This window comes from Annulohypoxylon maeteangense (genome assembly GCF_022496945.1).
Source record: "Annulohypoxylon maeteangense strain CBS 123835 unplaced genomic scaffold GGS22scaffold_13, whole genome shotgun sequence".
Lineage (NCBI taxonomy): Eukaryota > Fungi > Ascomycota > Sordariomycetes > Xylariales > Hypoxylaceae > Annulohypoxylon > Annulohypoxylon maeteangense.
Window position 1 is genome coordinate 686,763 of NW_025953260.1, and position 13,185 is coordinate 699,947.

The 13,185-nt window shown below is 42.7% G+C and overlaps 3 protein-coding genes across 3 annotated transcripts; 1 reads left to right on the forward strand and 2 right to left on the reverse strand.

The window, feature by feature from the left end:
- The first annotated feature begins 457 nt into the window (after window positions 1-457).
- On the forward strand, window positions 458-2,156 carry GGS22DRAFT_168170 (ferritin-like domain-containing protein). The gene has a single exon (XM_047962108.1). It carries the CDS (start codon window positions 892-894, stop codon window positions 2,005-2,007), a length of 1,116 nt encoding a protein of 371 aa, XP_047817053.1. The 5' UTR covers window positions 458-891; the 3' UTR covers window positions 2,008-2,156.
- A 396-nt stretch (window positions 2,157-2,552) lies between these two features.
- Window positions 2,553-2,965, reverse strand: GGS22DRAFT_190533 (uncharacterized protein; the record flags this gene model as incomplete). The annotated part of the gene is made up of 2 exons (XM_047964990.1): window positions 2,553-2,587; window positions 2,686-2,965. 2 exons carry the CDS (start codon window positions 2,963-2,965, stop codon window positions 2,553-2,555), a joined length of 315 nt encoding a protein of 104 aa, XP_047817054.1.
- Window positions 2,966-8,425: 5,460 nt separating this feature from the next.
- On the reverse strand, window positions 8,426-10,125 carry GGS22DRAFT_168175 (uncharacterized protein). Its single transcript, XM_047962109.1, has one exon. The coding sequence runs from the start codon at window positions 9,913-9,915 to the stop codon at window positions 8,764-8,766; it is 1,152 nt and encodes a 383-aa protein (XP_047817055.1). The 5' UTR covers window positions 9,916-10,125; the 3' UTR covers window positions 8,426-8,763.
- Between the last annotated feature and the right edge of the window lie 3,060 nt (window positions 10,126-13,185).

Below are 13,185 nucleotides of genomic sequence, written 5' to 3' on the forward strand. Positions count from 1 at the left end.
ATGAAATGATCTAAGCAGTCTGGGGTAGGTATTACAATCGACGGCAGGATATGTTTCCATCGTATCGGGACTGCGCGGAAACAAAGGAGGTGACATAACGTACCGTATCTGCGTCCTGTCACCCCCTTTACATCTTGGTACCACCACACTGTCTCAATATCCGGCTTAGGTCCTGAAGCCTAGAGCCCTCGATAATCTCGTTTATACCTACCCAGACCATCAGGCCGCATATCCTATGTACATTAGTTTCCTGCGAACATCACTTTGTCATCACGTCAAAGTCTGGATGATGACAACACCTTTGTTCTTATCACGGTGGATTCTATGCAGTCAGTCAGACTCGCTCAAGGACGTACTGTAGTAACAATAACCTTTTCAGCTCCCCACACTTATCGTCCTAGTTTGCGACGTGGGAGGCTGCCAGCTTAGAACTCCCTTCCTAGACATTACGCTTTCGGCTCGCCTGAGTGCCGTCCGATTAGCTGGAGCCCTTCCGTCATTTTAGTCTTAGCCAATCCGGCAGACGGGCCTGTCGATCAGATGCATAAGCCGTTAGTTCCGGAGGACCAATGTTGTGATTGGTTAGAATCTCCTCCTATCGAGCTGGTCTCGATCATGTTTTCTTTTGGGCGTGGCTGCTGCAAGTCTAACCCGTATCTCGGTCGTTTCTCATCGTGATATCATCTAGCGAGATGCTGATGGTCGGCCAATTGGCCACTAGGAGGTTTGTGGCGTCCGCAAAGGTACGCTATTGGAAGTCGCATATATGACTTGGCAGCACAATATAAACATGCCCTTGATCTCTTTCGTAGTTGATTAGAAAGAAGGCTACAGGAATCCGGTACACTCGTTTCTTCTCTCCTCAAGATCCTCCCTAAATCATCCCTCACAATGGCGGTCCGATCTCTTTTCCAGGCTTGTCTCTTGAGCCCTCTCGTCTCTGTTGTTTCCGCGGGACCTGCCCTCGGCAAGATCGGCTCATTCGTGCAGACGCAAAAGCTCTCCGACCCCAACTACGGCCCTAAGCCGGGCCAAGACCCGCTATTCAGCACATACTACGGCGTCGAAGCACCCTTCCCCGGAAACCTAAGAGATGCCGTCCTGCCAACCAAGACCGGACCGCCCGGCGAAGACGACCAGGTCTGGCAGAACCTTCTCGCAGCCGAGTGGATAATCTTCGACTTCTACCAAAAAGCCGTCGAATCCTTCAACGCGACATCCTTCGTCGCCGCCGGCTACCCCAACACCACATACCAACGCATCCAAGAAATCCGCAACAACGAAGCCGGCCACCTCCGCATCTTCCAAAACCAAATCTCCCCCACCTCCGTCAAGCCCGGCGGCTGCGAATACCAATACCCCTTCTACGACGCGGTCTCCTTCCTCGCGCTCGCCACCGTCCTCGAGATCTCCAGCATGGCCTTCCTCACGGGACTCGTCCAACAAGCCAAGCTGCCCTCCTCGCAAGGCGCCATGCTCGCGATCGCAGAAACCGAAGCGCGCCACGAAGTATGGAGTCTGATCGAGATCTGGAAGCAGAACCCGTTCGGCGGACCCGCGGACACCACCTTCCCCTACGCCAACCAGATCCTCGACTCCACCAACGGGTACATCGTGCCAGGAAGCTGTCCGCTTGAAAACCCGCCCTTCCCCAACCCGCGACAGAACCTGCCCTCGCTTAGCGCGGCAAAGGGAACCGTGTCGCTGACGCCCGGCTCGAATATCGCGCTTAACTTCACGAACCCGGAGAACCAGCCGACGTTCGCGAAGGGGAAGGATTATTACGCGGTTTTTTTCCATGGTGTGTATAATGTGAGTGTCCCGATCGATACGAAGGATTGGCCCGAGAAGGAGATCTATGTTACGATCCCGGAGCAGTTCGAGACGAAGGGGGTTATTGTGGCGGTTGTGGCGGATGCGGAGGGGGCGCCGACCGAGGAGACGGTTGTTGCGGGGCCGGGTGTTATTTTGGAGCAGCCTGCTGCGCTTGCTACGAAGTTGTTGTAAAGAATAGTTAGAAGGGCGAGTGGGGGGGAAGAGAGGAAGGGAAGGGGATTCGATTCTAGGAGGAGTATATAGTGAACGCAAGGTTTAGATAGGTATGGCTTTTGGTCTAGACTCTTAGTAATGTCAAATTTTAATCCCCTTTACTTTAATGTCAGGTGGTTACTTGTGGTTCTATTTCGCATAATGATATATGACTGACAACATAGTAGATTGTTGGATATAACGAGCGAACTACCTAATAGGTATCAAAAACCCCCAACCTCTAAACATCCTTATGTAAAACGTCTCGCGTCTAAACTCCCGGAGTCTGTACTTGACACAGCCAAGCGAGGCATCTAGCCGTTCTAAGAAGTGAAAAGGAGTAAAGCACGCTCTAGAAAATCATCAATCCCCCTCTACCTATCCCCGTCTAAGTGTGTGAAGCCCGCTGGACTAGTACCAGCTTTGCTGTTGTCAAAACGCTATTGAAAATAATGAGAGACCCTAACTCCACCCTGAGATCTACCTTGGGCGTCAGAACACTACCGTGAAAGTTGCTGGGCTGTTTAGTTCTGTGAGACTGGGCACTCGTTACGTTGAGCTAGGTGCGATTAGCTAGTTTCTGGAAGTATTTTCTTCGATATGCACAAGAAAGAATGCCAAGGAAAGATAGGGGTAATGAGTCAGTAAAGTACATACCACACATGATCTCCCAGAGCTGCCTGCACATATGTCTGCTAGGCTCGTCCTTCATGGGGTCGCACTGCTTAGGAGCGTTATCGTTATAGCATTGCATGTAGTACTTCTGGTGGTCAGCGTCGGGGCAGTGGACTTGGACATCTTTAAACTCGAACCCGGAAGCTGGTAGTTTGGGAGTAGGCGAAGGGGCTCCGACAGATGAGGTCTCGGTGGCGGGGAGAGCGACTGCGGTGCTCAGGAGGGCTGAAAGGACAGCGATGGAGAGGTTGGAGAACTGCATTTTGAAGGTGATGGTTTTGGGTATGGAAACTTAGGCACAGCCGTGAAATGAAGATATCGGTGGTAAGTCAAAGAAATAGAGTGGGTTTGGTTCGTGTGGATGTTTCTTAGAGGGGAGATTGAGATCTCGTCTTGGGAGACCTTGGGTTATATACACCTAAATGGGTGAGTTGGTAGACTTCATCGTCCCAAGTAGCCGGGTGTTTGACTTTGTGAGCCCATAAGTTGAAGTTGTTGCCAAGATACGTAAGAACTTCCGTCCGTTGTGGTAGCCATGGTCGTGTTGTACGCGGTTTGTGTCAGAGCCAACCAGAATCCGTACGGCCGAACATTGGCGACCTCATAGGCTGTAACCCTAGATAGAATTTGCCGTTCATTCCCAAGGAAGCAGAAAATATACAGGTGGTGTTGTCGACGGGAGTTGGCAACTCGGGGTGGGTTCAAGTGAACAGCTAGCTAGAATACATTCTCAACGTGGATGAATATATTGACCGGATCGCTTACACGAACTTCATCAAGTGTAACCCATCCCAACTATACTCCCACTTAACAAGCGTTTTCATGATAATTTTGCCTCTTAGCTATGATACCTATACTGGAAATCATCAAAACAAACTATCCACTCTTATCAATATCGTTGCTTGCTGCTTGGCAAGGGTGCAAACTAAAGGGCTACGGTCCGCAACTCAACTGTAGGGATATTGCGTCCAAAAAGGACACCATATCATGACGACGCAGACCTTTTGCCACTTTGTAAACAAAAACATCTATGTTTATTCACACATAAAGTCTTTGATTATGGTAAATAACCCTTCGTTCGCTAAAATCCACCTACAAATGCTGAATATCAGGTCACCGTGTTACCAACATGCTAGAACTAGCCAACCCTTTCCAGTGAGACATGATGGCTCGAAATACTTTATAAATCGTGCGTATGGATTTATCTAGGCGAGCCACGGGCGATATATATACCTATATATATATATATATGGTCTTGATAATGACGGCCAACCTTGATAAGCGGCTTTGGCGTCTAAATGGTGATGGTACTCATGGAAAGGGGTAAAATCAATCAGATAAGGCGACGGTTAACCAGGATAGGGCGATAGCTTCATATTAAACTTCCGCTATGTCAGCCTAAAAACTCAATTCGCACGATAGTAAATAATCGCACTTCTAAGGCCTCAACACCGAGACGCCGTACCAGGGGAAAGCATCATTGACGAATCGCAGTTATCACGTCGAAACGAATGGATATTCAATGCATAATGCTACGTGGAAGCGAAAACAAACTGCGATTTATTGTAGTCCTTCGAGCCGTCCAAATTACTTACATCACCAAACCTCCAGAAGACACGGCTCTCCGTTACGTGCCTAGAAATGCACTTATTATACGAAGTAATATGTAGAGGAGAATAATAATGCATAAGGAGGTGAATAGTAGGTACGAATGCTCTTATGATGGAAAAGTAATGAGAAATAACCCATAAGTAAAAAAGAAAAAAAGTGAAAAAAATGAGATAGCCGTCCGAGGAATCGAACCTCAGAGTCTGGCGAGGCGCCGTGACGATGTTAGTGGTAATACCACTAGCATACTACGGACCGCCCGGATACCATCGCCAAACCGCACCAACACGGCATTTGTGGTCATTCCTAGGACCCCCAAACTTATCTAGATATATATGCCTTCGTTACGGTCCCTCCTAATTGGATGTGTGGGTAAGAGGTCGAGGAGAAAAGTAGGTTGAATATCGGGGATAGGTAGGTAGAGATGTGGCGTTTTTAGACCGGAGTATGTTTATAAGACGGCGAGGTAAACCCAGAAGATGCTTATTTATCATCTCGAAATCTTCGTGGTGAACGACATGATTCCACTTACAAGGGGTAAATGGATTAGGTGACTTGTGCTAGATGATATTTTGATTCTCGATACGTCCTCCTATTTGGAAATCGATATGTCTGGTGATATACGAGACTATTCTGCAATCAGCGAAGTAAAGAGCTGCGAGAAGGTGACAGTTCTAAGTAAGTGATAATATCAGTTCCATAGACAAGAGACACACCAGCTCTTACAGCTCGTACCCCAAAGCCCAAGAAATAGCACAAATCCCTCACCCAGCACACACGTACCCCATGAGCCTACCAACAACACACCCAAGCCCATCCATCCGGGTCCGCACCTCACCGGAGCGGCCGCAGCTCGACTCGGAGCACGACACCTCCCAGCACCCCGGCATCTTCCGCCCGGCACGACGTCCCAAGATGCCAACTCGGGCCTTCTCTTGGCCCAAGACCTGACATCTCTAGATCGACCCTGCAATCTCTCCCCATAGCCACGTGCGCAGCATCCCGCACGACTACCTACCTAGCCAAGATCCCTCGTGATAGTGGCATCGTATTAAGAGCAGCTAAGCCGAACCCAAGAAGGTGAAACAGACAGGGGAGAAAACAAAGGCATGAAAGCGACAAGGAATATTTACGTATGCCGTGCTAAGTAAGTAAGTAAGTACATACATACATACGTAAACCCGGGCTCGCATCAGTGCGTCGACGACGTCTGTTCGTCCCGAGTTTCGGGTGGGGTCTCCTCCTCCTCTTCCGCAGTAGTAGTGGCGGCCTCGTGCGCGAGAGGTTATGTTGCATTGAGTCTGTTCGCAAGACCCGTTTCACCTTGCCCTATCCATGTATGTACGTTATCCGTCCCGGCTGGGCGGCGGATAGGTATGTAGGTCTTGTCTGTATGTGTATGTATATGTGTGTCTTGTATGTAGGTATATAGGTACATGAGCATATGTGAGTAATGAAATATACGCTGTGATGCGACGTCGTAACGCACGGTTTGGTTTTCGAGACTGCGATCTTCGCGGGTCAGGTTGGAGTTTGTCTAGATATGCAACGTGCTTGAGCTCGCTTCTTGGCTTTAGAGGTAGGATATCTGCTCTCGAATTCTAACCACATTAGCAACGAGATGGCAGGTGACCAAAGCGTATGAAATTAATTACAGAGCTTCGTTGTGTATGACAAGACGAGGCAGGCGCTAAAGGATCGCATGTGAATCGACGTCGACGTCAAGATCCGTTTCGGTTCGTAACACGCTGCAGTGTGCAGGTAAGGAGCACTGCGCTGACTACACCAATTAATACCTATTACCTCAGTGCAACTGCACCGAACTTTAATTGAGAATTGTGTGCTACGTTCAGCTCGATCCCAGGCGGTTCGTCGTTACCAGGAATTAAGCTCTCGCGCAGTCGTTTGATAGCCAGTCCGTCCTTCGTTTCATCAAGGATGCCCCGCCGTCCGCGCTACCTATAGCCCAGAAGCTCGGGCGTAGGCGTTGCAAAGCTTAATTTATCAATTAAGCCCCTAGATAGGTACCTTATTAGTTCATCGTTATCCGCTATCTCTAGGTACAGATACAGGCAATGACGCTAGGTGACTAGTATCGATATGGATCGGACTGTTTCCTCCATCCACCGTTCCTCGCATAACCGTACCAAGCACTGCTACTCCTGATTCACCCTTAAAGCCGCGTCTTAAGATCTCGGGAAGGGCCAGGACCAGGATCCAGGGCGACGAGCGCATTGGCGATACCTGATCGCCTAGACTCGATTTGGGGGCCTGGGTTAAAGCACCTAAACCGAGCACTGATTCCGGATAGGCGTACTAACAGCATAGTCCTTAGTATCTACACTTGGTATGTACTATGTATGTATGTGTGTTTTACGTGAATCGAGTTAAGGTCCCGAACGAACTAGACCCCAAAGTCTTTCATGCATGCGCTTTCGCGGGCGTCAACAACGGTTAGGGTTCGACGAATCTTTTTTCGGGCTTGTGGTTCGCTAAGGCAAGCCACATTGGGGGGAGCGTTTTTTTTTTCTTTCTTGCTACGTCAGGAGAATTGCTGCCCCTTGCGTTGTCGAGATGTCGTGTCAGGGTCGCGCATTACATACTTACGAAGCACTGCAGTAAGTGGAAAGGCAGTATGAACAGCGGTCTTTAGCGGCGTATGCCCTGATGTTGCAACGGTGCGACTTTGCAGTTCGTCAGTTACTAGGTTGGTTGGGTCTTTCGACAGCTTTTTTGTCAACGCGACCTGTTTAAGCGACCGGATAGCCAGGTAAGCTGTGCGTAAGACTGAGGTTACAACTTGGTTTCTCGCTATCTAGATTGGAATAGGAAGAGAGAGGCATTACGTGCCTACCTAGTATACTGCTACTACTGCTAAGTTCGCATGCAATAAGTCTCCGACGACCTGGCGGTCAAGCTCCGACGCATAGAAACGAACAGACTATTATAGTTGGTTACCTCTCGCGGGCGACACATCTCGATATAGCATAGCCAAGGACGCATCCGAGAATAAGTCGAGTTCGAGTCGAGCCCACCCACACACTTCTATACTCTACGTACGTCGTGATGCGCGCGCCCGTCGAATCAGCGCTTGCCCCCCACCCCGCGAACGTCGAGGTGGGAGGCCGTCGCGCCCGCGGATTGGTTACTTGGCTTGCGCCCTCATTAATATACGCTCTTAGATACAGAAAAAGCCTTGCCTTAGAAAACACCCCGTTCGGTGGCTATATTCCGATGGTGGCGCGTCTGCCCGGTAAGACAACGTAGGTGTGCATTCGCCTGTGCGGGATGGTAGAGGATTGCGTAGCGTATAGACATTACATAGCAGCTTGTAAGTCGGCAGTAGGAGTTGGTATGTATTAGTGTTGATTACTAGGTAGTGACGATTTCTTGCCACGCTCGGCAGTAGATCGCTGACGTGAATATGGACTGAATATGTGAGTATACTTGCTTCTTGACATTTTTCTACATTTTTTTTCTTCCTCTCCCTGGATTAAAAAGACCCCTACTATGCAACTAGGGCAAAGTAGCGAAAAAACCAAGGTTCTGAATACGATTGACTGATAGCCTGCGCAAGTCCAAGTTCTGCGCTGGCTGGGGTGTGGGACGCACGAGCTGTGATAGGTTGCATGACCATTTTAGTCTCGTTCCTTGCATGTATGTCCAGCCAGTACGTGCAGAATAAAACGAAATCTTGCGGCGGGAATGGTATCGCGCTGCGCTTTACTCCTGTTTGGGACCGCCCGCTATCGGTAGTGGTAAAGAGAAAAAAAAATCTAGAAGATCGGCGAACCGCTATTGTGGAAAATGGGCGATAATCGCGATTGGAGATGCGGTGAGCCAATCTAGGTTTGTGTGAAACTCGCTGTGTTGAGGAAAAAAAGAATCAAGATACAACGGTATCGCTGAAGTTTCGTTTCGCCAATCATAGACATGGGATGCATGTTATAGTGAAACATTTATCAACTCCCAAGCCCAACTTCAGACGAAACGATCTTCTTACCAAGCCAGAATTAGAAACGCCCTTGTCACATTTAGAAGTTTGAATATTTTTTCAGCACACTTTTCACTTTTGGAGGATGCGATGAGAGAAAAAACCTTAGAACTTAATAAGTTAAATCAGGAAAAATCATTTCGTGGTATCATTCATGCTGAGCGATGCTCGCTATGGTAGTAGTCTTAATAGACGTCAGCTAATTGATGCTAGCCTCCCAGCCCCCTATAACCTATACCCAGCAGCCGTGATTCGTTAGCAGCTTTTTGCCCAAGGTATCATTAATCTCTTCGCCCACCAAAAAATCAAACCATGTTTCCCGTGTGTGCAGTAGTGACTACCTATGCGCCGTAGACCCCCAACTCCGTAATGTGTTTGTAACGCCTCTCTTAAGATATCATGCCGTGCCCCTTGATTAATAAGAATGGGAAATAGTGAAGGATGCGAAGTGTAATTGTTTATGGCTTGATCCGTAAGCTTCGCCGCCGGTTCATATTTAAACCACTTAGTAAGCCCCTTTTCGCCGAAGGAGGACTCGGTGATGCGGGTTGTGGTGGTTGCTTGGTGAGTAGTCTCGGCAATGAATCCCTCCGGCTAGACCTGATGGAGTCTCTGGTAATTACCGATACCTCAGGCGGCATCGTAGCGGCAGACACTACTCGAGGTCTCCTAGGTAGTTGTTGTTCTTCCTCGGAAGTTCGAGATGAGTTTAAGCTAAGTAGATCGGTAGTTGAGGCTGATCCTGATCCTGATCCGAGTGGCCAACTAAGACTATCCCTGGAGGCGGCATCCTTCAAGTTAGGACGGCTTCGTTTTCGGACCAGACTTAATGACTTCTGGAACCGGTGAAAGGCTGCTGTAGGTGTCTTTGGGCGGGGACTGATACTAGCTGGTGGCGGTCCTCTTGATAGCGACTCCATCCTGTAATTGTTCGTAGCGAAAGGATCCTGGCTAAGGAACGACGGGTTCTCCTTAGTTATGTCTATCGTGGATGCAAGGCTGCTCTTTCGAGGGGGGTGTTCTGGTCGGTCCGCAAATAGGTCTTGTCGGAGCGAGGAGGGGATCATCGATTGAGGTCTTCGTATCGGAGAAACTGATCTCCTACCACTTGCCAAGTCCACAACGCAAGGTCTCCCGACAAATATCACTGAAACTGCTCTTGCACTTTCTTCATGACTCACTCGGCGTTGGTGCGACTTCTCGGATCCGTTGCTGTTTAGGTCGGAGTCGGAGTCATAGTCGGAAAAGTCGTCGGCAGAGGACGAGGCATCCTCTTCCGAAGAAAGGTAAACATCGTGCGGGTCGCTAAGCGATTCGGTGATGGAGTTGCGCTTTAAGCTGTCCAAGAACCTCGACATCCTGAGAGCACTCTTCTCTGGTAGTTTCGGCGTCTCGATAGTAACCTCTTTGGCATCCATCACTGTGGCTTCTTCGATCACGCACGGTTCGTCCATATCGGTATATACGTCGGTCAGGTCTTCTTCTTGTGTCGAATATGAAGCGAAGCTGTGCCTGGCCTTCTCTCTCGATTCCTTGCTGGCTATTCTAGAAGCCGCAGATTTTCGAGTCTCTTCCACCCCATTTAATAATCGAGATTGTTCTAGAGACATGTCGTTCTTCGTATTGGCCCGCTCGTGTGGACCCTTTATACGTCGTATACTGCAGTTATACGTGTATATAAGTGGGATGATAAGAACCGGATGTTGAACTGAACCTGTTCGATCCACAAGAATGTAAGCTGAGTCCAGCTCTTTTCTTTTTATGGTTTTTAGGTGAAGCACATCGTTGGTCGAGTGAATTGTAGGTATGAAGACGTTTTCATAAGAAAAGAAGTTGGGCAGTGGGTGGCATTACATATGGATATTCTTTCCCTCTTCAAATGGGTGTAAGTCGACGGTGGGGGAACGTAGCTACGTACCTTGGTACCTCCCAAGACAGGGTGACAGTGTGACAGGGGTTACCCAGGAGGGTCTTGGAGAGTTGGAGGGTCAGAGAGTTCCTCCCCTGAACCTGGAAATCTGGAACACTGGAGCTAAGAGTCTTAGCGGGTGTTGTAACTCCCAGGCCTTCAGACCCTGGCTGCCTGGCTGCTTCCAGTTGGAACGGCCCCCTTCTCAGGTGCACACAGCCCAGCTCGGCTTCAACCTTCTCCTCGACAAGCGACAAGGGGTGGTTAATGGGAAGTGGTGGCCGGTGGGAAGTCAAAATCGAAAAACTGTGAGTTTAAAGGATGATGCGCAGGTAATTACAGGAATACTGTAAAAAAGTAAAAATATACCGAACAATATAAAGGATAGTCCTGAATAAGAAGGACTCGAACGACTGCTAGCCCCCGAAGGATTAGTGGTCGATCGCTTTGGCAGTTGGGTTCATTGGTCCAATATGTGTTTGTTTCAAAGTGAGCATGGGAATTTACAGAAGCGGCGTGGCTTCTAAAGAGGGACTCTCTCGTTGGTCTAAGTCTCGCACAGGCCGATAATGTAACTAATAAGACTCATACGCTGAATATATTTCTTATGGATAATATAATAATTTATGACAGTAATTGTGGATGTAAATATTTAGTATTCTGTACGCTGTAAGTAAGATATCGATTTAAATATATTTTTTCTTGAAATTATGTCGTAATCAAGCAGGTACAGTATAAGTACTTATTAAAGTAGCAAACTTAATTATAAGGAGGTCGGATTGAATTAATCGGGCGGTTAGGTAGAATTAATTAAGGTTAGTTATTTAACTCGGATCGGATAACCGGTTTTCTGATTTCTCCCATAGCCACCACGCCTCTCACCACTTTTATTTTTTATCCGTTCATCAGCCAACAATTTACCTAATAACTTGATAGAATCATCAGCCATCAGCTTCGCCAGTCCACCAAAAGCCATGTTGCCATAATGACATCCTATTATAATCCCTCTCCCCGGTGTACCGCATTCGCTTAAGGATCGAAAAAGGACAGCTTTCCTAACTACGGATGGACTAGCACTGTGGATCTCAAGCCTATAATCGCCTAAAAGCTTAAAGATGGAATTAAACGGTCGTATATACGAGTAAAGTCCGTTACCTACCGTACCGGGAAATACCGGAGGCTAATAATAATTGAAATTATTTTAAATCGTTTAACATTATAATAATTATATTTTTATTATTAAATAATTAAAATATATATAATTATTGTAAATTTTAAAATTATTTAAAAAGTTCGTATAATAATTAAAAAAGTTATATAATAATTAAAAAAATTATATAATAATTAAAAAAATTATATAATAATTAAAAAATTTTTTAAATAATTAAAAAATTTTTTAAATAATTAAAAAAATTTTTAAATGGTTAAAAATTTTATTTAATGTTTAAAAATTTTAATTAATTATTAAAATTTTTAATAATTATTTAAAATTTAAAATTATTATAAAATAATAATTATTATATATTAAATTAAATATTAATTAATTTATTATAATTATTAGTTTTTATTTTTTTTTTAACCACGAAATTTTAATTATTAATATTTAATTATTAATATTTAATTATTAATATTTAATTATTAATATTTAATTATTAATATTTAATTATTAATTATTAATTATTAATTTTTAATAATCGTAATTTTATTATTCGTTTATTTAAAAAATTTTTTAATTTCGATTAAAAATATAATTAATTATAATAATATAAAAATTATATAAAAATTTTTAAAAGTTTAATATTTTTCTTATTTTTATTAATATAATATATTATTATTTTTATATAAAATTAACGTATATAAAATATTAATAATATATATAATATATTATTAAATATTTAATAAATTTATTAAATTATAAAAAAAATTTATAAAAAAATCCGCGAAATTATATTTAATATTATTAATATTAATAAAAATAATATAAATTAAAAGTAATAATATATTAATATAATAATTATAAAACGTTATTTTATAATAATAATAAATTATTAATATTTAATTTATAATGCATTTATTAATTTAAAAGTTAATACGTATTTTACGATATAATTTCCATACGTATAAAAACTTATAAAAATAATAAAATATTAATATATTTTATTTAATTTAAAAACGTATTTAATAATTTATTTTTTATTATATTTTTTATTATATTTTAAAATAATACGAAATTATTAAAATATTAATATAATTTATTTTATAATAATTAAATATTTATTATTTTATTACATTTATTTAACATTTTAACTTATAAAAATATATCGGTTATTTATTAAAACGATATAAAATTTACATAATTTAATAGTTATAATTTTTATAATAATAAAGTTTTTTTTTATTAATATATAAAAATTAAAAATTTTATTATTTTTTCCCGTAAAAGTTAATAAAGTTATTATAATAAATATATAATATATATTTTAAACGTTAAAAAATAAAATATAATTAATACGGGAAAACGTGTTTTTTTAAAGTTATATAAAGTTTTTTTAATTAAAAACGAAATGTTATTTATATTTTTTAATAATATATATTTACGTTAATACGTGGAAAAGTTAATTAAAAATAATAAATATTTTACATTAAATGCGTAAAATATTAATAATTAAAAATAAAACATATTAAAATATTTAATAAAAATAACGTTATATTATAATAAAAAAAAAATAAATTTATTAATTAATATTAAACGATAATTTTTAAATTTAAGTTATTAACGCGTTTAAATTATATATAATTAAATAATATATTAAGTAATTATAATTTTTATAATATACGATACGTAAAAGTTTAATAAAATTAATAAATATTTAACGAATTTAAATTAATAACGGTTTATTATTTTACATTACGTAAAAATATTTTACTACGTTTTTAAAACGAATTCCGTTAATTATATAAAAATTTATAT